Raw genomic sequence first — 23,580 nt, 5'->3', positions numbered from 1 at the left:
CAAGACCTTTTGCACAAGAACTCTTGTGCAAAACAGTTCTTGCGCAAGAAGCTTGCAGTGTAGATATAGCCATAGTGGCTTTAATAGGTCAGAGTAACAGAATAAGTACAAACTACGCCTTTTTTTTTCTTCAACACACACAGCTAGGTGGCTTTCACCTTGGCTGTGTTTACATTGGCACCCCTTTCTGGAAAAGGGATGATAATGAGACCACTCGGAATTGCAAATGCCGCGGCAGATTTAAATATCCGCCGCGGCATTTGCATGAACATGACTGCCGCTTTTTTCCGGCTCGGGGTTTTGCGTCTAGACTGGCGCTTTTCTCCGGCAAAACCCCGAGCCAGAAAAAAGCAGCAGCCATGTTCATGCAAATGCCGAGGGGATATTTAAATCCCCCGCGGCATTTGCAATTCCGACTGGTCTCATTAGCATCCCTTTTCCGGAAAGGGATGCCAATGTAGACACAGCCCTTCTGTTTCTTTGAAGAGGTCTGATTTGATTTCACTCTAGTCTGGCTTTATTACTGGTATAAAACAATCTCTCATTACTCCCTGCCCAACACAAAAAAGCAGGCAGCCCTCCCCCGCACAATAATATATAGGGCCAAGGTAACTGTCCTTCCCAAGTGTCTATACTTTACCAATGACATAAGCTTGCTCCAGCCCATACCTCCCCCAGAATAATCTCCAGCTGGCCCTCATTACCAGTCAGCTACTGAGTTAAGAAAAGGCACTTTTTTAACCCTCAACGTCCATCACAACCCAAATGAAATTCAGTGGGTTTAGCACAAGTTGCCCCAAGTACATACACTTCAGGATGCTGATTAGCTACCACAGAAGCACTGTGTCTGTAACTCCTGTTGATGGGAGCCTGGCTTCCTTTCTCCCCCCCCCCCCGCGGCTCCTTCTCAGAGACCCCACCCCTCTCCAAGGCCTCATCCTGCTCACTTCATCCCCCTCCCTTTCTCTCCCATCCTCACTCACTTTCACCAGGCTAGGGTAGAGGCTTGGGGTACAGGCCCTCGTCTTGGGCCAACAGAAGGGAGGGAGGGGCTTTGGGCTTAGCCCAGGGTGGGGGATTGGAGTCCAGGAGAGATTTCAGGGTGCAAGCTCTGGGAAGGCGTTTTGGTGCAGGGGGACTCACGTCTGGGGCAGCAGGTTGTATGCAGGACGAGGTTCAGGGCTGGGATAAGGGTTCAGGATGCAGGCTCTGGTTGGTGACCATTTAACTAAGATGGTTTTCAGGTGGAGCAGTGGAGTTAAGGCAGGCTTACTCCTGCCTTGGCCCTGCACCACTCCTGAAAGCAGCTCGTATGTACAGCAGTGGCTCCATGGTGCCATGTGCTGCCCCTCACCTACAGGCAATGAGCCCACAGCTACTGGACATGGTCCTCTATAATTGATCAATGGGAGCTGCAGGAGTGGTGTCTGCAGGCAAGGACAACATGTGGACACCCCTTTCTCCTCCTTTCTCCAGGGCTGCAGGGAGATGCCAGCCATTTCCAGGAGCAGCAGTTACCACAAGGATAATGACTCCAGCCACGACAGGTTAGGCTTGAACTCACTACTCAAAGAACTAAATTTAAGCATAACAGAGAAATGAAAATGATGAAATGCACAGGCCAGTCAAAAACCAAAACTAATCCACTTTGCAAGCAGTAACGGAAGTAATAACAACCCCTCATGTATGTGTTGGGTCAGAGATGAGAGTGAATGACAGTGTATGTTTGTGAGACTGTCACTCACATAGTGTGTGTGTGTGTCTGTCAGATTCACATTGCCAAGCTCCCTGCATGCCCTTCTCTCTGTGTGGAGATGGGGTACCCAAGTGGGGGAAGGAAGGATACCCTAACATCAGTGCCCCCCCTTCTCCCTCTCACACCCTGCACAGCAAGCAGGAGGCTCCCGGGGGTGATGGGGGGGTACAGCTCCAAGGCAGAGGGCAGGAGCAGCATGACAGTGTGTGGAGGGCAACTGAAATGCCAGTGCTTGATAGCTTCCTGGCCAAACCAGTCAGGATCCCCTGTCAGAGGCTCCAAGATCTACTGGTTGGTGACCACTGCCTTAGAGGAAGTCTCAGTAGAGAGCCTGTCAGTACACAGCCTCAACAAGGCACACTGGGGTGACTGCATGGGCTAGCTTGCAAGGTCACTCTACTATGAGCTGCCAATCTTTACAAACAGAGGGCGTTAGTCACCTTCACCAAAGACAATAATTTTGTTTTAACAAATGTTATAGAAACTTCAAAATCATATCATATATTTGAACTTACTTCCCACTCTATCCTGGGTATAAAAAAAGCCAGGTTTCCATCTACAGCCAGCCGCTGATCTGTAGAGGAGTCATAGTCTACTGTGAATGCTGGGGCCACTATATCTAGAGTGCTCATTAATTTGTATGCACCTGCTCTGCACATCTGCACTCCTGCTGCTGACTGCTAGGACAATTCTGAAACCGTTTGGTTTGCAAGCTGGCTGCCTGCCCAGCAGAACCTAAACACAATTCCACATCTCCCTAGCCAAAATGATGCCTGCAATGCATAATTCTCAGGGCAGCTCCTCAGGGAGGCTGGCAGCAGAGCTCCAATTTCGAGAAAGCAGCACAGACCCTTCAGGCAAATTGTAATATCCTTAGTCCAGTGAGCTGTACCTTACTCCACAAGTGGCCTCACTGAAGTCAATGGTACTACCTCCAGAGCCTGCCCTGTGTACTTTATTGGGGTTTACTAGCTGTGACCAAGGGCACAATGCCTAGCAGAGAGGCACTGCTCCACTAGTGTCATGTGGTTCCTGTAATACCTGTATGAGAATTCCTGGGAGCTGAACTCATAAGTTTCCCTATTATTAGCTGAAGTGTCTGGTGATGTTTCAATGTAACCAACAAAAATCATTTTATTAACACACAAACAAGTCACCTCAGGACAGACGGAAGAGAGATGGATCATGTAACTCTGCGACTGTTTCATTCCTTAATCCCAGAACTAAGTGCATCTTCTGCTCCCTCTTTTCTCTTTCACCCATGTGGCTTCCATAAAGAAACCACTCGAGCGTACAATGAACGAAGCCTCAAATTGCTATCTTGCTTTGAAAAGCTCTAATGATTAGGCCTGAGAACAATAGTCCCATTTCTCACGTCAGTGGTGTAGCCAGAAGGGGACACTTGGGTGGGCCCTGACTTTGGGTGGGTAGGCAGTGTTTCAGGAGGGATTGGGCTGCCTCCCCCACAACTGATCAGAAAGGGTGTGTGTGTGTGTGTGTGGACATGCTGGTCAGTGGACTCTGAGCTCAGGAACACAGCTGGAGCACGGGGTCCACGTGCAGGAGCTTGCCCTGTTCTGCCTGCCAGCCACGTGCTCCAGCCCAAGAGCAGAGTCTGGGTGTGGGTTCTAGCCCTGCTCCTCCTGCTCCCCAGCTGGAGCACCTGGCAGAGCTGGCGTTAACCCCTAAGCCCCAGCCATGCTCCTTGTTTGAAGCACCAGGCAGGCAGAGTGGGATGAGCCTCTGAGCCAGTTCCCCAGTTGGAGCTAGAGCAGGCAGAGCAGGGCAAGCACTGGAGCACAAGGAGATCTGGGGGGATGGGCCTAGATACAAAGTAGGCAGGTCATAGCCCACTCAGGCCCATCTAGGGTTGCACCCGTCACATGTAAAGCAGTGATTAGATCAAGAGATGGAGAGTTAGGGTCCTGGATTCTGTTCCTTGCCCTTGCCACAGACTCAATGTGTTAGTTGAAGCAGATCATGTAGGGCCCAGTTTCATAAGCACCCTCCAATATTGCATGCCCAGCTTTAGACACCTAAGATCTGATTTTCTACTGAGCACATTACAGCTCCCGTTGATATCAACTGAAGTTGTTGTTGGCCACCCAAAATTAGAGTGTGCTTTTGAAAAGTGGTTCTTCACCTCTTTCTGGACATGTCTGGCCACTTTACTGTGCTGCAACTTTCTCACTCAGAAGTGTGAAATTCCCCCTCTCCCCCAGCACAGCAAGCTACAGTGTTGTTAGATATCTATCAGGGATGGCCTAGATGGTGCTTGGTCCTGCTGTGAGGGCAGGGGACAGGACTCGATGACCTCTATGATTCTCTGAAAGCACTAGAGTAAACAGAAACCCAGCTCTGGGAACTACACTCCTTAGATAGAGTGCATAGAGTGCTGGTGATACACTTCCTCTTTAAAGCACCTTAATGTTGTAAGTTTAGACTTAGCTTCTGCCTCATTTAGTTCTATTTGTTTAAGTGGGGATAATAAACTGTGTCTACTTCAGAAAGGTACTATAAGACCTAATTAGTGAATTAATATTTGTAAAGTACATTGATATCTTGCAATGAAAGGAGAGGTAGAGGAACCATTTTTTTATTATTAATTTACTATCTTGAACTGTGAAAACACTCAACATTAGTTTTTCAGTTAAGATTTTGAGCGCATGAAGCCTGAGTCTCTCCTTGCTTACATAAGTGTAAATTTGGAATACCTCCACTGAAGTCAATGGAGTCACTGGAGGTTAATTCAAAGTGAGACAGCAAAGAATCAGGTGCATGGAATGTTATCGTAAGGACTCAGTACAATAATCCACAGTAATAGTGAGAGCTTTACCTGATACAGTTCTATTCGCTGCTCAGATACCCGTGCCTTTGAATTCTGCAAACGAAAAACTCTAAACTCTGCCTTCACCAAGTTGGAAGCATTTTTCTCCATCGCTGAGACGTCAAATCTGACGATTCTGTAGTAAAGGCTGTAATAGTTTGGTGGGATGGCATCTGCAAGAAGTTAGTGTAATCTTTTAAAATGATAAAATACATTGTTCTTTTAAAGACCACAAGCCTCGAGAAACAGTAAGGGAAATGTGTGCAGCATGATTCAGTTTCCGATGGCCAATTTAATATCATTAAGAATTTAACCAGAAAAGTAAACACATGTGTTAGACTAGAGGAATAGCAGATTAATAGAGATTAACTAGCCATTTCAAATTCTATTTCAGGGCATGCATTTAACCCCGTTCTTTGAAAGTAACAGTGGAAAATCCTGGATGCTTATAAACTGGAGCAAGTCCGTGACAGTTGATATCTGGCAAATGACTTCAGACTTGCATAGGCTTAATTGTATTTTCCAAGAAAACAGAATTTAATGCAAGCACTTCGCCCCATATAGGTTTCATTATTTCAAAGCCCAGAGTAAAAATATCCAGCCCTGTACAATGTGTTTTCTGTTTTACATATTCTGACTGTATTTAACTGCAAAAATAATTAGAAGGGAAAAGGGATAGACAAGCATGTACAAAAAGAAAACTATATGTACAGTGATCAACTGTCAATGATACCTGATCATGTATATTAAAATGCATCTGCTGTGCACTGGAGAGAGTTGGGCAAAAGCTCAGGCACCGTTTGAACATAGGAAAGCTGGAACAAAATCTTACAGTTACAAAAATCATCAGTTTAAATTTCAAAGGGTTTCCTCTCCTAAATCTTATCTGAGGTTCCCATGGCAAGCACTTACACCCAACTCCATACAACATAATGGGTCAGCAATCATTATAAGCTATTCTATCTAATTTTGTCCAGGAACACAAACAGCAATCCATATAACGTGCTGCTGAACACATGCTTTGCATGTGTGACAATTTTCCACACCATGCTGTTTGGCAAGAAGTCCTCCAGTTATGGAGTGGGTGGGGTAAGTAAGCCAAATGCAGAGATGAACCTGAGTGGCTCTAGGGGCCTGATACAACTCCCACTAAAAATAAAATGAAGACTGTTTTCTCTTTTACATTTTTTTCCAACTTGAAAACTGTATAGAAGAGAAACAAAGATGAAAAACATATACTGGGGGAACATTAAAATAGACAAAATGGGCTAAATCCTCTCTCTACTGAGCTTTAGCAAAGTTATGCCAGCTGAAAATTTGAGCCACCATCTTTAAAACACAGCATTCTTCTCACATTTCACACAATCCAATTGTCATGCAGTGGAAGCAGTTGGTACCCAGACTGTTACAGGATTGAGCCTCTGAACAGTTAAACCCCAGGCATGACTCTTGAGCTTTTTTCAAATGTCCTGGAGGAGACTCTTGCTCAAACCCTTTTCCTGTATTTTGACAACTTTTCTCTTACTGATGGAATAGGGTTTCTTCTTCTGTGGTGTATTATACAATTACTAGCTATAGAAAAAGCAAGTCCAATAAGTGAGAGTCTATTTCTAAGCCACTACTAGTAGAGGATGATTGACCAGATCATTAATCATTTAAATCAACAAAGAACATGTTGCATTTCTACAATATCTTTAAGGTGTTTTTCCACTGTTATCTGAAGAATCCAGCAGTTCTAGATAATTTGCAAAAAGGCACCAACCTCACTTTTACATTTAGTACACCTGTCACAATGCATTACATCTATTTTTTGCATTCTGTCTGGACCTGAATATAATAAATAAATAAATACAAGGTATATATCAATGCAGGAAAGGGAAGTGCACCATCAGCAAAGAGTGAAATCACATATTTCTATTGTCCTTATGGCTTTCATAAGGCTAAACCAACTTAAAATCTCATTAACAACTGGAAAATGGATAATTCTGAAAAGTAATTCTTAACAAGAGGAAAATTTCAGATGACAAAGAACAGATTTAGACCACAGTTTGGCTCCACTGCATGCAGTAGATTACCAATTCTCAGCATATGTGCCAAAGTCCACATAAAAGAGGACTCCCAAAATAAATCTCCACTCAATATAGTTAAATGCCTTCCTCACACCTACTGCAGTTAGCACATTGGTTGACCAGTCTTTCTTACTGGTACCATCAATTTAAAAAAAATGAGCAAATATACCACATCCTAAAACAAACTCCCGCTGATCACTCTGCTGGACAACATCCTTGCCACCCAACTGGCTAATTTTTTTTTGCAATAATCTTAAAATAAGAATTCAAAAGAGAATTTGGTCCATAAAGCCTCACTAACAGAAGGTCCTTATCTTGAGTCATACACTGGTCATAGTCTCTCTCAGAGTAGTAGGGAATTGCCTTTGCTAAAGCTTCCCTTTACACTATCACACAACATTTAGTCTCAATATTTTTGAGAAATTCTATGAAAAGCAGGAGGTAAATCTCTACTAAGAGCAGAAACAGCCTGCTTGATTTCTTTTTAAGTTACAGAGAACGCCAAGACTACAACCTGCCTGTTGTCCAAATCTTGTCCTACTACTAGGAAAGGAAAATCTTCAGTAAGAAGCCTCAGATTTCACATCATGGGAGGAATATATTTTTGGCTAAAAATGCATAAATGTATCACTGATGTCTTTAGGATTAACTGTAAATTGTCCTTCCTCGTCAGTTAGTTAAGATATCGGCCTATAATTTTATTCCCTGTGGATAAACCAAGTTGGGAAACGGCTTCTCCTCCATTACACATAGGCAAATTCTGTGTTAGAATTAAGTTCTACTGTATTTCCACATATTTCTTCTGAATAAGATCTAACAAGGGCATCCTACAGGTTGCTCAATGTTGTTTGTAGAAACTATACTTCCATGTCCCCTTTCTGATTTTTTTTGAATTTTAGATACAGCCTATTCATGAATCCATTCCTGAAGAGTCTGCCAGTAATTTCCTTGATGCACCACCGCAATACATTTTTTCTGAACAAAATCAACATTTTTCTCTATTTATTTTATCATTTTTTCATTAACAAATGAAATAGAATTCTATCTCCATTACATGAAAGGTATAGGGACATCAAAGATTTGGTAACAATGGAGGACGGGTCATTTATGTTACAAAATCCTTACAAATAACTGCAGAATCACTACGACTGCCGAAAGACTCCCACTGACTTTAAAAAGAGTTGGATTTGGCCTCAAGTGACTCTAAGATGCTGTAATTTGTACCTTCTTCTGAACCCCTCCTTAGCATACAAATTGTATCAAATTAGGCACAGTTGGACTCCCATCAACTCCGCTTTGACTCTGGCCCAATAATTTCAATGCATTTACACCAGAGATGAGTCTGTCCCATGTAGTTTCCAAGCACAGTTTCATTGTTAGAGAGCAGAAGCCTGAAACATTCTTTGAAAGAGCATCACAAATAAGTGGAACTAATTCAATATGTTTCCTGTTGTTAGGAAATGTAAACAACTTTTCTTTTCTCATTGGTAGAAACCATAAGGACTGACTTCACACATCCACCCACACTGGAAAGGCTGAGAACTTCCATCTAATCCTTCCATCAAGGGCTGGTAATAAATGCTCCAAAGATTTATTTTTTATTCCCTTTTGTGTTTATTAAACTTTGGAGGGTTTTCTTTGCTTTTTATTTTTCCCTCCTTCTCCTTTTCATTCTGGTGCTCTGCCCGTTCTTCATTATCACAGTTACAAAATATGAGGTCCCTTTTTCCCCTTCTCCTTTTTATTCTTCTTAACTGAATTATATGAATGGCCATGTAGTAGGCTTTGAAGAAGCATATGCAAATATTTATGAGAGTTGCTTGATTGTTATTAAATGCAGTTGTTATGCTTTCTATACTCTGGCAGAAGTTCCTTGCCCTCTCTTAGAACTGTTTAGAGAGTTTAGATTGCAGCTTAGTGATAGCAATAAGCTACCAGCAGTCACTTATGCATAACATGATATTGTTTCTTCCCACCTCCTGTGTAGATTTCATTCCTGGCCCTTCATATGGATTCTTGTCCAGAGCAACCCCCCCTTTAACACCAATGGCATGTGACAACTGAAGTTGTATGTACTAGGAGATGGAGGAAAAGGCAACTTGTAATCTATTACGGAGTAACTTTCCAGCAGGATCCTATCCTTGCTGTCAGGCACTCTCTTCCAGTGAAAACCTCTCCAAGAATTAGACAGTTATCCAACACATCTGGATTCCAAAAACTCACAGCTAATTGTCCTCCTCACCACTTGTGACTCCAATGTGACTGCAGAATCCTGCAAAAAGCAGTCTCCAGAATGCAGAGAGCTGCCTATATGGAAATATACAGAGCCATATCATGCATATGGGCTACATTCAGGGGTCTAACATTCAAGTGTTCAGAGGCCCAAATGGGCAGCTCAGATATACATAGTCACCCCTATGATAAGCTTTTCCATCTGTGATAAAAGGTGTCTGAAAACAACCATCAGCTATTCCAGTGCCTTGGATCTAGATGGATCACACTGTGTCGGTAATTTGGAGCAGTTGCAGATACCACTCCCCACTTCCTGTAGTGATATCACAAACTCAGAAAGTATCACTGAGATATTCTTGGGCGTGTACAGCAGGGAGTTTTCAGCCGAGGGCTCCTGGCAATGGAATTCCCTTTCATCACACAGCAGTATACATTTGTGTCTTGCCTCTTTCAGAGCATAATACAAGACACATCCATTTGTAGCTTGCGGGAGGTCCAGATTTGTAAAGGCAGCTAGGTGTTGATGCAATTCATCTCTTATTTAAGAATTTAAGTCTTGTTTTCAAAAGGGATTTAGATACTCAAGGAGACTAAATTGCATCGATTATCAATGAGACTTTGGATCCTGAGTGCCTAAATCCTTTTGAAAATGAGACTGCAGCTCCTGAGTTAGTTAGAAATGTTATCGCTGAGTACAGCAATGCCTAAATATCTTTAAAAATATGTTCTGGAGAGCCAAAGCAAAACAGTAGATTCTGAGAAAGAAAGGAAGAGAGGTTTCCCTGACATAAAGGCAATAAGAAAGAGCAAAAGTTTGGGACACCATTCACTGAATATACTGCTGAAACCATGGAAGAACTGAGAATTGACGACACGTGACATCAAATCAGCCGCTGTACCACTGATACTGGTGGTTAAAATAGCCAACCCAGAAGAAAGGTAGAGCCAATACACCACCATTGGAGTGTCAAGTCCCAATCCTTGTGTAGGCTCCCTCTTACTAGAGGAACCTCTTACATTTACTGGAAGGATCCTTTGTGCTGCAGTCTACTCCTAGAGACTACAACTCCCATGAGCCCTTGGGAAAAAGGAGGGGATGGTGGCTCTTCCAGGCAGGGAGAGAGAGAGTTGGTGGGGTGCATTTTGGAGAGAGCAGCCAGACTGCTGGTGTGGAGCCTTTTTCCAGTCCAGGAGCCACTGCTGGAAGCTAGAGCCTGCTGCTGAGAGGCTGCTGGGGCTTTAGGCTAGCAGGCTGCTTCAAGGGCTGATGGAGCGATTGTCCCTGGAGGGGAGAGACTTTGGCTGTGCCCGTGACTGAGAAAGGCCTGCGTAACCCTGTATAGAAGGTACTGTGTGTAACTATGGCTGTTTGGGAAAGTGCTGCTTGGGACGGAGCACAGAAAATAGACTGACTCTGGGTGCAAAGGGAGGCAGAGTGACCAGCCCAATGAACCAGAGCTGCTGGCATTAGGTGGAGCCAGCTCCAGCAGCAGTGATTTTGAAGCTGGCTGCTCAGCTTGGACTGACACACACAGGACCTGCACAGTGCTGTCTCCACTCCAGCTGCAGACCTCCAAGCACACGTACGCAAGCAAGGGAATCCAGAGGAGGGCACACTCTGGGATGAGATAAATGGTGGCAGTGTAAATGCCAGATAGTTAAGTTTTCTTTCTGTCTACTTTGTTAATTGCTTTTATTCATTTTTAGTCTGTTAAACCCTTTTTCTTTAAGTTTGTTATGTAAAGGAGCATTGATGCTAATTTAATCAATTAGATGTATATTATTTATAATTGTTGTGTTGGAGTTAGAGCCAGATTATTACTGGAATAATTTGATTCCTGGAGGCTCCCCAGGCACATCATTAAGTGTGTACAGAGCCAGACAGGTGGAGGCACCGCCATTGTATATACCTTTAGTAGCAAGGGACTGCAGCAAGGGGGTGGTTAGGGAATCCCCAATTAAACAACATCACCATCGGGCTACTAAGGATCTCCTTTTATGTTAAACACATCAGGCACCCAGGTAAGTGTAGCCTGCTCCCGAGTAACCCCGTGAGGAAAGAGGGGGATCACACTTGCTATGTAAAAAACCCCAAACTCTAGGCCTAGATGGGACGCCTACTCTAGTTATTCGAAAAGCTGGCTTTTTTGCCCATCAGTTATATCTACACAAACCAATATTGACAAGGTAATTAACTTCTTTCCATATTAAATAATGAACTTCTAAGGAAGAGTATTACCTGCAGTTGATGCTTACCTGTAGAGAATCTGTGTAATTTTCTCTCTATATTTTCATGAACTGCCTGTAAGGAGTCAAAGTACATCACAGGCCCTGTTCTTCTAGTCATGAACTGATTATTATCTCAGCTGAAATGATACAAGCTCACAGTCTGATTATTACTTATGCTGAAACACAAGCTCTCGGGAGAATGTGAGTTCTGTCCACGCTGTGCCTGTAAAGCTCCATGTAGCCACACAGTACACAGCCAAAGACAGCCCTTCTGTTCTAGAAGGTCAAGATGATAATTAACAGCTTTGTGCTTAATGTTCCACTGTTGAACTGCTGTTCCTCTGTAAAAATCTACAGTGCAATATGGAAAGAAAATAAAATGTGGATCTGCTTGGAAAGCTGGCCACAGTTAGAAAAAGATGGAATTTTCTAACAGGGATGACACATAACTGTTGATACCGGGAGGGCACAATTTCAAGGTTTGACACCCCCCGCTCCCCAATGAGCTTAAGTCACTGCCATCCCTTCAGCAGCCTCCTCTTTATCCTCAAGCTCCCCTCCTGGAGAGCAGCAGCTATTGGTCCTGCCTTTCCTGCAGGGTGCAGCTGGCAGGGCAGATTGCCTGGCTTCCATGGTCTCTTGACTGGTTCAGCTCCACTACTTGCCATGTAGGACTAGGACAATGGGACTGAGCCAGGCCACCTCTGAGTCAACACTGAAATAGAAGCACAGGAATGGGGCAGCCCTAGCTACCCTCCTTCCAGCCATGGTGTCCAAGCCCTGCCCTCCCCTGGGAGGGGTCTCCTGTCCATTAGCCACCTCAGTGTCCCTAATTAAATCACCCATAGGTTCTAGTGTAAGACTCATACAAATACTGGGACAGGTGACCAGTGGTGACCCTGCAGTAGTCCTTGCATAAATTTGGGGGAGGGGTCACATGACCCCATTGTCCACCCTTCACACATATGTTGCTTCCGACAGTCTCCCTCCCATTCAGCTACTAACCTTTGTGGTCTTAGTTTAAAACACAATTCAGTCTGGGAAACAAAGAAGGCAGTAAAAGGCTAGACACCCACTCCAGCTACTCAGCACACTCAGTCACATGCTGCTCTGTAGGCCCCTCAAGATCTTTACCCACACCTGTGCTAGCAGAGTATCACTCCAATGTCACCCCAGACCACGGATACAGGCTGCAAACCGGTGACCCTATTGAACACAGTCAATTCTGGCTCTTCCTTCTTTCCTCTCACACTTACTGTGTGCTACCAGGTGGAGAAGGGCTGTCATGCAAGATAACAAGAATGCCTGTCCATTTTCTGTGGCCCGAGGCAGGAACAGCTTACCGTGGTACCAAAACATACCCCATCGCTGAGGAGGAGACCATCAGAAAGGATAACAGCCACTTCACTCCCTCAAAATGTGGGGGAGGATGGTGCAACTTCATACCAAACAGTAAAGTTACAGGACACATTGGTGCAGAGCTGGCTTATCTGAAAAGATGGTTTGTGTCTAGTGACAGCCAAGGTCTCAGCTATAGTTGACATTATCACCCCTTTCTTCAGACACATAGCCACTGCTTTCTGGTAGACTGTAGTCACAATGACAGAGAGTTAATTCAGGCTTGGAACCCACATTGGCCCAAAGAGACCCAGGCCCATTTGCAAACTGTGAAACTAATGCTAGCATATTTTTGACAGAAGTGGATTAATCTCTTCTGGTGCTTTTAACCAAGACTAGGAAGACCAGATTTTCAAGTGCTTGGCACCCATAATTTGGGATAGGTTTTCAAAACTGCTCGGTTCCCAGAGAGATACCGGAATAAAGGTCAGATTTTGCAAAGGCCATACCACCTGATAGGTGCTACTGTGACACTTGTGGCCTGATTTTCAAAAGCACTCAGCTCGTGCTATGCTCCCCTCCCGGAAAGCAGCAGCCCCGCTGTATTCACATGTATTCTGGTACTGAAATGGGGAAAGAGTATGGCTGAATACCTAGCCCCATTTGTGGGTGGTGAGACCAAAATCTGAGCCTAAATCTTTACCAAACCAAAAGACATGAAGCAAAAAACTTTCTTCCAGTCCCTGCTGGTTGCTACAGGCAATGGTTTTGAAACTACGGGTAATGACCCAGCTCTGGGTTGTGGAATGTCGGGCACTCGGTCTCATTGCTGCAAAGTGATCAGGTGATCAGTGGGGGTGCTATGGCAGGGTACCTGTCTGTCCTGGAGCCACAGACTGTGCTGTGCCACAGAAGCAGCCAGCAACAGAATTGGCTCCTAGTGGGAGAGGGCTCTGCTCTGCCCCAAGCACTAGCTCCACACTTCCATTGGCTGGGAACCTGGCTACTTCCGGGGTGCAGCATGGTCTGCAGTGCGAGGACAGGCAGGAAGCTGCCTTAACACCCTGCTGCACTGCTGACTGGGAGCTGCTTAAAGTAAATCCTTTCTGCCCTAGCCTGGGCAAACCCGGAGCCCCCTCCTACACTCCAAAACTCTGATCCTCAGCCCTACCCTGGAGCCCACACTCTATTCAAATTATGCTAGGTCATGGGCATTAACAATTTTCTTCAACTGGTCATGAGAAAAGAAGTTTGAAAACCACTGGGTGATAAACAGACGGAATCCAAAAAACATGCAAACAACTGTAGAACACTACTGTCTGTATGATCAGAAAGCCAGACAATAGGCTATAAAGTAACACACTGGGCCTGGAGTAAACAAAAAGGCAAGAATGTTATGAAAAAAAAATCTGCATATCCTCTCTTTACCTCTTTCTTTCTCTTGATGTTGCCTATCATTTGCAGTTAACAGCCCAACACTAATGTATCACTAGATGCTGTACAGCATCATGGGCACCCATTCCTTCTTCCTTTCCTGCAGATGAATGAACTATTAAAAAAAACAAAAAACAAGCCCAAACACTCAGTGCTGTCAAAGCAGAGACAGCAAGAGCTAAATAGTTTGGAGAAAGAGATACTACGCATGCCTGCTTCATTCCAGCCCACACACGCTGCCATCCACTGCAGGAGAATTTTACCAAAATAGAAAGTGATAGTGAAACAGTCTGGATGGCTGGTGAGTGAGGTGAGAGGAAATGGCCTTGATAGAGAAAAGTGACCATATTTAAGGTTAGTGGATAACAAAAGCTGGGTTTTTTCAACAGCTGTGTTTAAAAAGGCCAGCTGTAAAATAATTACCTGTATGTCAGTCTGCTCTTACTAAGCCAGGCTTCCTGCATTGCAGGACACATGCCAATGATGACATTATGTGGGATCTAAGAGGTTCCCCCTAAGAGAAACAAGTCCAGCACAAATCAGAACACATTTATTTTTGGGGACAGCGAGACCTTCTATATTATTAGCACCTTTGACTGTTGAATTTAACCGCAACAAAGTGTTGCAGGATCACCCTTCGCAAAAAGGGGGATCTGATTGTGATGCATGGCTAGAAGGAAAGTGAGAGTAAAACGGTTAAATACATACACCCCCCCTTACATTACTTGTGGTAGCTCTTGAGAGGTGCATCACTCCGTGTCCCTGCCAAATTTTAATTGCTAAATGGGGTGTCCCCATATGCCCTGACTCTCTAGATAGCACTCCCTGCACCCCCTTCTCCTGCAAGCACCAGTCACCCCTGTACACACCATCACAAAGTATGTGTGCTTCTAACATCCACCTAGATTGAAAATGAAATGACCATGGAAAACTAGTGGTAGTGACTAGAGAACAAAGACTAGGTACTGTGTAATCAGACATACATGTTTAAATAGTGTGAATTACCATATACATTGTGAGGGCGTTTTATTATCATTACTTCATGGTCAGACACTGTGTTTGACTAAACACAAGCCATGATCCTGGCATCCTGGCCCTTTAAAATTTCTCCTGTCTTGACAGTACGTTCCATTGAATCAGAGAGTTCCTTTAAAAAAAGGCACATCTCTATGAACGAGAGAAGTGGAATTGGAAAGGGCCTGGATTATATAGAAGGGCCGTTTCGCTACAGGGAAAAAGTCTAACAATATAGAGTAAAACGTTTTAGTGCATTAGGATTAAACAAAGAGCCTTGAATCAAAATACTGATCCAAATATTTCTCAACTACAGAGGTATTCAAAAGCTATATTCAAATGGCTGAAACCTCTGCAAGAGTAAGAAGGGGGTAGCTGTCTGTGGCCTCCCCTAGGAAAACTGTTACTTTCTCTGTCATCTAATGTGCACTCAGTGCTCATCTTTCTTCACAGCTGTACTAGACGATGATATTTGCTGTGTGAGTGCTGTATGACATTACATCTCTAGGATTATGAAATGATAAATGAAGTGATATATTCCTGACCAGACCACAGAGAATCCAGATGGGACAAAGCAATCACTGCTGGTGGCACAGTGACAGACCGAAGAAATACTTAGTGTGACCAGCGCTGAATGCTTCACTTTCTTAGAAATTAATATGGAACCCTTCCCAGGTTATGATTCTGCCCCTCTAAATTATACTTAACAGGATGAAGCAGAACAGGCAGCACTGAAATGGGAAAGACTAGTAATCATTTACTCTCTCTCTCTGGAAGATCTGACACTCATCCCTTTGCAAAAATAAAAAAAAAATAAAAAATCAGGCCAGCCAGCAAACAGCACGTAAACACCTGCAAGTTTTTCACAGATGTGTTCCGTTTTATTATATGCATTCTGCTGCTGCCTCTAAGATTGCTTGGAAATGAATCCGTTCAGGAGAAATTCCATGGCACGCAGTCACTCGTCTCATTCCTTTCCTTGGCTTTATTTATATCTTTTTGTGCTGCTGTGCTGCTTTTCCTCTCCCATGCTGGGACACAGGAGTTGAGCACTGGTGATAACACTTAGTGCATATCAAGAGAGCTATTTTCAGGTCAAATTTCAGGCTGCTGAACAATTGCTTTGGACTGCTTAACAGGGTAACCATGTTCACCAAGAGTACTTTGGTGGTACAGGTTGAACCTCTCTAGTCCAGAACTCTCTAATCCGGAAACATCTGTCGTCCGGAATGATTTTAAGTTCGCTGGATGTCCATTTATCATGAGTATGCCGAAGTTTCTAATGATCCCATAAGGTTTTTTTAGAGCCACCTGTCCTGACTCTCAGTGTTCTCTGCTATTATTTAGCTCTAATTTACCCTAAATGTCTTCTAAGAGCCAAGTAAGCAGTGGAAGTGTTGGTAATGAGGATAGATAATATTGACCTTCTGTGGTTCGGCAAATTCTCTGGTTCAGCACTGGTCAGGTCTCAAAGGTGCTGGACTAGAGAGGCTTGATCTGTAATGGGTGAGGCTGCTGCAGCCTTCAGCAAGGCATCTGGGCAAACCAGTTAGCCAAATTCTCATAGAGAAGATCTACACTACAACTCGGAGTAAGGGCCTCACAGCTTAGGTAGACAGACTCAACATAGTGGAGCTCAAGAAAGTATGCTAAAAAGCAATATTGATGTTCTGGCTCAGGATGGAACTCAAGCTATCTTTAGCTTGCTAGCTTGAAGCATGTCACCAGTGCAAGTCTCCCCATGAGGCCAAGCAGTGTCACTTTAAAGCTCTAGAGTAAAATTGTGGGCCAATTGAAGACAATCCCATTGACTTCAGTAAGGCTAGGATTTCATCCTACATGCACAGCAGTCTAGTGTAACAATGGAAGAGTTTTTCGGCACAAGATGACAGTCTTCACATGCTCTGCCTCATGTTCTCTCCTGATTCAGGTTGCCAACAAAGGTCCTTCAAGCTTTTGCCAGCTATTTTCTGAATATCTGAGGAAGGAGAACCTTTCCAAATCACCATCAGAATCCTTTGAATAAAATCCCAGGTTATCATGTATCACCACTGAAATCAAATATGTAAATAGATGTGTGTTGTCTTTGGAAAATTCTCAGGTATGCACTTTGCTATTATGCTTATACTGGAATGTAAGAAAAATACCCAATGTGCCTTTCATCTCTTTCCATGGAATCACAGGCGCTACTGCCCATCTCTGTTTAAGAAACTGATTAGGAAACACAAGCTGACCCTCTTAACAGGCAAAGTTGAGGGCCTCTGAATTTGTTGTATTGGGTTAGCTGAGAAGGTTGGTGCCTAGAACATATCAGATTCATCTCCTTCAATGTGTGTAAGACTGACCACAGGCTTCTTCATAACAAAAAGCCTTTTCTTATTTTCTTTTCCCTACTTCTTTTCTTAGTTGCAGACTACTTAAACAAAGTTTTCAGAAGGGATCTGTAACAAGAGACATCCCCATTGGCAGAGTGAATGTGCAGATACAATGAAAAGCCTAGTTCTATTACTTGTAAACTATTATGCTTTATACTCAGACTACTTAAGGATGGCGGTTAATTAATACATAAATAATAATAATAAACTCCAATAATGTTTTTAATGAAAGACAGTGTTTTTTATTTTCTTATCAACAGGCAATTAAGTATTGGGATGGTTTGTGTGTATGTTCATTATTTTTAAATCTGTCCTTTTTTGGCATTTACCTTATAAATTTCATTTATACTGACTGCAGGATTAAACCTGGCTTTGAGATATTATCTCGGTGCTAATTTACTAATGAGCTACATTTTTAAAAAAACATTGTCCATAATTTTACTGAATCCATCAGACTTATGTCAAACATTACTTCTGTTACAAATCTACTCTTCTTTTCAACATATGAGACTCTTGGCATAGCTACACCTAGCTGCACCTGCTGTGCATATCACTCTTTTCATGGCTCTAAGATTTCTCAAGGTACTGAAGCTGAGGCATGAGGTCAGGGAGAGGCACAAGGGAATTGTGGAATCTTAACAACTTCAAGGAGAACCCGCCACAGATGGACAGGATGCACCTGCACTCGGAGACGGGGTCTGATGCCAATATGGCTGCTCAAGCCAGCTCGGAGGCAGTAAGAATGCAGTTTACAATAGACAGCACCAAGTGCAAAAAGATTTGTCACCAGTGCTCGTTAATAAACTAAATACTATAAATGTAAGTCATAAAAAGAAAATAGCCTTATTTCAGCTACATCTAAAGCCCAGAATGGGCAAACTGGACAGCTGGAGATATTTACCTCTGACTTCAATGGACTCCTTACTATTTGACATTTTCACATGTGGCCTGAATACTTCTGAGTGGGTCTATGGATCCATTTTTCCGTCCTCCTCCCTCTTCCCCTGCCAAATAGAAGTAACTCTTCCCCACTGATCACAGCCTGGATGAGGCGTTTAGGTGGGTTAAAATGGTGATTCTATGGAGAACCCCGAACTTACCACTTCATTTTATAAAAAAAGGGTCTGGAGCATAACTTCATGCTGAATTCCACTGGAGAAGAGGAGGCCAGCTGCTTATGCTAGGGTTGTAATAGTCAGAAATGTTTACTATCGAGGGGATATTCTTCAAATGAGATTGGAGTCTGAGGCACTAGGCCTCTGTCCCTGTTGCATAATCTGGAGAGTTCTAGCATATGCATAAAGTGCCTTACAATTATTAATTCACTATTTAATCACCACGCTCCATACATTAAGTAGGTGTGGCGATATGTAGCATTGTCTCCATCTTACATAGGGCTACATAAAAATAAGGAGTGGTTTAAGTGACTTAAGCCCCAGAAAGAATTCACTTTCCCCAGATTAGAATACAGGGATCCTCAGGTCTTAGCCCCACGCTAAGTCCATTTAATAATACACTCTTCCATGCTGAGGGTTCAGCTAGCCAGCCCAACCACCAGGCCTGTTGCTGCCCTAACAGCAGCAGCAGCCCATGAGGCACCCCTGAGCCACAAATTGGTTTGCAGTCCCCTTGATTTGGAGGGATTCGTGCCTGTGTGTTTTTTGGGAGATACCAGAAACCAGGCCTGGATGATTGTAAAAGGGACTGTGACTAACCCCTGGGAAAAAAGCACAGCTACAAACTTTCAACGCTAGAAACTGATTTAATACACTTTCACGGCTGTCTCCCATAAAGACTTACTCTCCCCTTTTAATATCAACTGTGGCCTGAATATTTCTATGTCACTAAAATCAAGCCAGGCCCCCAAAGCCGGTTCTGTCAACCTTACAACTCCCAAATACAAACAGCTTCCACAATGTCGCAAACAGCTGAGTTAAACCTTTATATGCTAAATTACCAGGGCAGTGTTTTACCTCTCTGAACACACTCTTGCACATCTGTGGAAAGGGGCTTGTAACTGCGAGTGCTATTGTACAACCCAGGACAATGGTTGGAACCACTGAGGTTACCTCCTGGCCATACATTGATACCATGACTCAGTGCTATCATATGATACAAGAAACATGCCACTGCTGAAGCAAGCTGTGCTGGGAGCAGGGACAGAGGGGAAATAGAAACACTGTGAATTACTTAAAGAAAACTACTAAGAAAGCTTTCTCTAAATCCAATTTTCTACAACAGTATCACAACAACCACAAAGCCGTCATACATGACAAACTTAGTTGTGTTGAAATCAAGGAAATGGCAGTGAAAAGTTACTCAGGCTATTTCCCAATTCAGTTTGAGCTGGTCAGATTGCTGTGTTTATGTATCTCTATTTTAGAGAGGGGGAATCCAACTGTAATAATTTTGTTCTTGTTTCATAGCATTGTTGCTTTCACATAAAACACTCTCTTTCCCCTTTATTAATCCACAGGGAGTTCCAACCAATTGGAAAAGAATATGTGTGGGATAAATGATAAAATCAGTCTGACTTCTGAAATGCAGTGATATAAAGTCTCTGACTCAAAGCATTTAGCCTGCATTTAACTTTAAACTTATATCTTGCTGAAGTCAGTTTAAGAGCTTTCCTGAAAAGGATTGGACTTAAGTATGTGGTTAAGAGCTCTCCTAAATTATAGCCTGTAACTGCAAGGGAAAATAGTGTGAGTTGGATGGATCACCCTAATGACTGAATCCTTCTATTTATGAAGGTGGCATTGTGAGTTCCTCTTAGTGCCCTGCCAAAGTTCTTGATTCCTGTTTTGAAGAGACCACCTCTACAAGTAAGACCATCTTCATGACCATTCCATTACTGCCCTCCCTTCTGAGGCTCCCAGAGGGAAGGAGGGGTGTGTGTGACAATTAGTGTCAACCATGAATGGGGAAATCTATCTGGGAATCTCACTACCTATTGGAGTGAGAGTCATCTGGAATGAATTTCAGTCTAGACAGAGCCACCCTGTCCCACAAAAGCATCGAATTTTAAATAGGAAGTTGGGCTTTTAAAACTCAACAAGCAAATGTTGCTTTAATTGTCAAGACCACCAGCTTATATGGACAATGCTCTGCACAGAGATCTCGTTAGAAAATGGGCACTGCACCCATTTGTGATTTACTGTTGAATTGCTGCCATCTGAATGAATCATGATCCTTCAGCGCTGCTCCTCCCAATCTATCCCTCTATCTCTTCATCTACATGTAGAGCTCCCACCATGAGAGCTGCTGAGTGCCTCCCAAACATGACTCTCCACAGTTGGTGGTGGCTCCATTGTTCTTGCTGCCCCATCTCAGTTGGAACTCTCCCATAATTTTCTTCCTTCAAGCCACTGACTCATTTCCCCTCCTTAATTATTCCCTTAAAACTTTCCTCTCTCTTTAAGCTCATAAAGTATTCTTTCAGTGAAGCATTTTGCAATGCCCTCCATTTTTTAAAAAAAGGTCTAATTGTGTAGTCATGTTCTGTACAGTACAATTCTGTACATGTCAGAAGGAGAACGGATGGGTTTATTTATAGTTAAGGTAAGACTGTCAAGTTTCAGCATCTTTTGGAATTGAAAGACAGTCAAATTAAAAGGCATAATTGTAATACATGTAAAGTTAAATAGGCTTCTGCAATTGAAAATTGCCTAGGAAAGCAGTTTCCAGTGCTGTGGTTTTAATTACTACATAAAATGAATGGAAAATAGGATTAAGGATTTTGCACAATTGTAACACATTGTATTTGGAATTGGAGCATTTTTTCAGCTGCAAGGGCATGAAAAAAACAATAGAATGAGGTCTAATTGAACTAGATCCAGCTTCTTTTTAATATTTCAGTTTATTGGACAACATTTGAAATCATTCTTCACTGGCATGTAGAGAACACAAATTACGTAGGTGATTTTGCAAATCAATCTTGTTTCCTCTCGGACTCAGGATTTTATTATTTGCTTAGCAGAAAAATGTTTATTGGACCCTGTCTCCCCAATCATTTTGCTTTATCTTATTTATTAGCTCTATAAACAAGAGGCTTTCCTACACCGATTGAGAAATTGACTGAAATCCGCTCTGACTGAAAGAAGTCTCGTGGCTAGGCAAATTCTGGCTTGATACAAAAGTAAAGCTATGTAGGGGATAAATGTCTTAAAACTGCTATTGTGTCATCATAATAACTAGTCTACATGGGCAAATGAAATTAAACCCAAAGCTTGTTCAGGGGTTAGCCACCACCAACAAAGCCTAGAGAGCTTAACATCCACAGCTAGAGTATTTCTTTCAATTCTCCCCTTCTTTTTTTATTTTTGCCTTCATGCACAGTGATTTTAGCCTGAATAAACTGCCCAGTGAGTGACTCTGTTCTTTACAGTGTCTTCACCTAAGTCAATTACCCAGCAAGAATTTAGCAAACTGTACCAATCCATTCAAGCTTTTCCTCCTCAAGCTCAAATTCTCCTTAGCTCCCCCTCCTGCACAGGCCTGCTCTTCATCGCCAGCTGAAATGAAATCTGGTAAATATTACACTTACAAGGTAACTGGTTTGGAATGTGAAGCATCTTGAGCACAGCATAGTCTCTCCTTGGCACCTAAATGTATATACTGTGTTGCCTAGTGCCAAACTGCATTCAGTGGGCTTTATGCAATTCAAATAAAGGTATAAAAATCTTGGGATATATTAACAGTCAGATTGTTTGCCAAAGTGACAGTTAAAAAATGCCTTCCTAAGGAAAACAGACAAGTGCTACTTGCCTTATAGAGACCTTAAAGAGTATCCTGTCTTGAATACACCTTTCAGCTTTGGATAGAGGAACAAATGTTTTTGGAACTATCTTCGTAAGTATAGAACAATGGAAGGAAGATCAGGTCTGATCTGTTATGCTCTTCCCCACCCATACAATTTTTCCTCACCTCATCACATGGAATGCCATGATCATCAGCAAGTGTAGGGGTTCATGACTTTTTACAAGAAAGCTCAGGGGGCAGGATCTTAAACCAAGTAAAAATGTTTTCTTCGTGCAGGATTTTTAAATCATTTGACCACCATTCTGCTAGTACAGAATTAGCCTTAGATGTCTGCAAAGGGTGGTACTTAATGAGTTTGGAGAGCCAGGTTGGAGACATGTGTTTACAGTATCTCTCAGTAGCTGAAAACACCTATTTGGATGCGTTATGCAGGCCTCTGCCTGCTGCCTAGGAGACAGTGTTGATGCTAAAGGAGGAAAATATAAGTACTGTGCAGTAAGCAGGTTAAACTATCTTCTTTTTATAAGCAAGCATTACTGAGTGACAAAAGTGAGAGTCATGGGCAACTACCTTCTGTACCACACAATATGGACTGGCTGGAAGGATCATTGCACACTGCTGACAAAAAGCACGTTTCTTATCTGCTAATTTAGGGACAAGCCTTGAGAAATGCTAAGCAAATGTAATTCCCATTTGCTTCAGCTAGAATTACAGATGCTTCAAAAGTGGCCATTCGATCCTTAGCATTTTCACTTTCTCATCTATGTGCTTGGGATTGGCTTCCTTACATCCAAGATTCAGAGATAGAAAACAGGATTTTAAGTTCACAGCACATCCCTGAATGTTTTTGTAGGATGTATTGCACATGCTTCTAGAACACTGAACGGCTGAAGAAATATTATAGATGGGATGAAGAGAAAACTAGAATTGGACAGAACTCAAACAATAGGTAAGAAATATACAGTAGACTTCTGATAATCCGGCACCCTTGGGACCCAGGGGGTGCCAGATTATCGGATATGCCGTACTATCGGGAGGTACTCTGGTGGGGTGCTGTGACAGATCTGCCGGGACCTGCACTGTGTGGGGGGGGAGGGTCGGCGGGGAACGACGCAGGGAAGGGTGAACTCTCTGCAGTGTTGCGGGGAGGCGATGGAAGCCCTGCGCAGCTGGCTTGCAAGCGGGGAAACTTGTAGGCAGCGGCGAAGAGGGGGCGAGAGGCGGGCAGCTGTTTAAGGCGGGCGGGTGAGCAGGGGGGTGTCGGCGGGAGACGGCACGGCGAGGGGCGAACCCTCTGCCTGTTGCAGGGAGGTGGTGGAAGCCCCGTACAGCCAGCTTGCAAGCAGGGAAACTTGTAAGCGGCGGTGGCGGCGAGGGGGTGAGAGCATACTGGACATCTAATCCTCATTTTTTCAGGAAGAACAGCTCTTGTGCAAGAGGCAAAAGCCTCTTGTGCAAAAATGACCTAATTAATTATGCAAATGAAGAGCAGCAATATGCTAATCTGCACTTCATTTGCATAGGCTTTTGCACAAGAGAGGTGCA

At 43.3% G+C, this 23,580-nt stretch overlaps 1 protein-coding gene across 1 annotated transcript in view; it reads right to left on the bottom strand.

Annotated features, from left to right (window-relative positions):
- Window positions 1-23,580, bottom strand: part of TGFB2 (transforming growth factor beta 2) — a 74,567-nt gene that overhangs the window by 19,941 nt on the left and 31,046 nt on the right. The window contains exon 2 of the mRNA XM_006115568.2: window positions 4,593-4,756. Coding sequence (XP_006115630.1) covers window positions 4,593-4,756 — 164 coding nt within the window. The remainder of the gene's footprint in view (window positions 1-4,592; window positions 4,757-23,580) is intronic.

Source organism: Pelodiscus sinensis, chromosome 3 (assembly GCF_049634645.1).
Source record: "Pelodiscus sinensis isolate JC-2024 chromosome 3, ASM4963464v1, whole genome shotgun sequence".
Lineage (NCBI taxonomy): Eukaryota > Metazoa > Chordata > Testudines > Trionychidae > Pelodiscus > Pelodiscus sinensis.
Note: the sequence above shows the minus strand (reverse complement) of the source record. Positions and strands in the feature narration are given on the sequence as shown.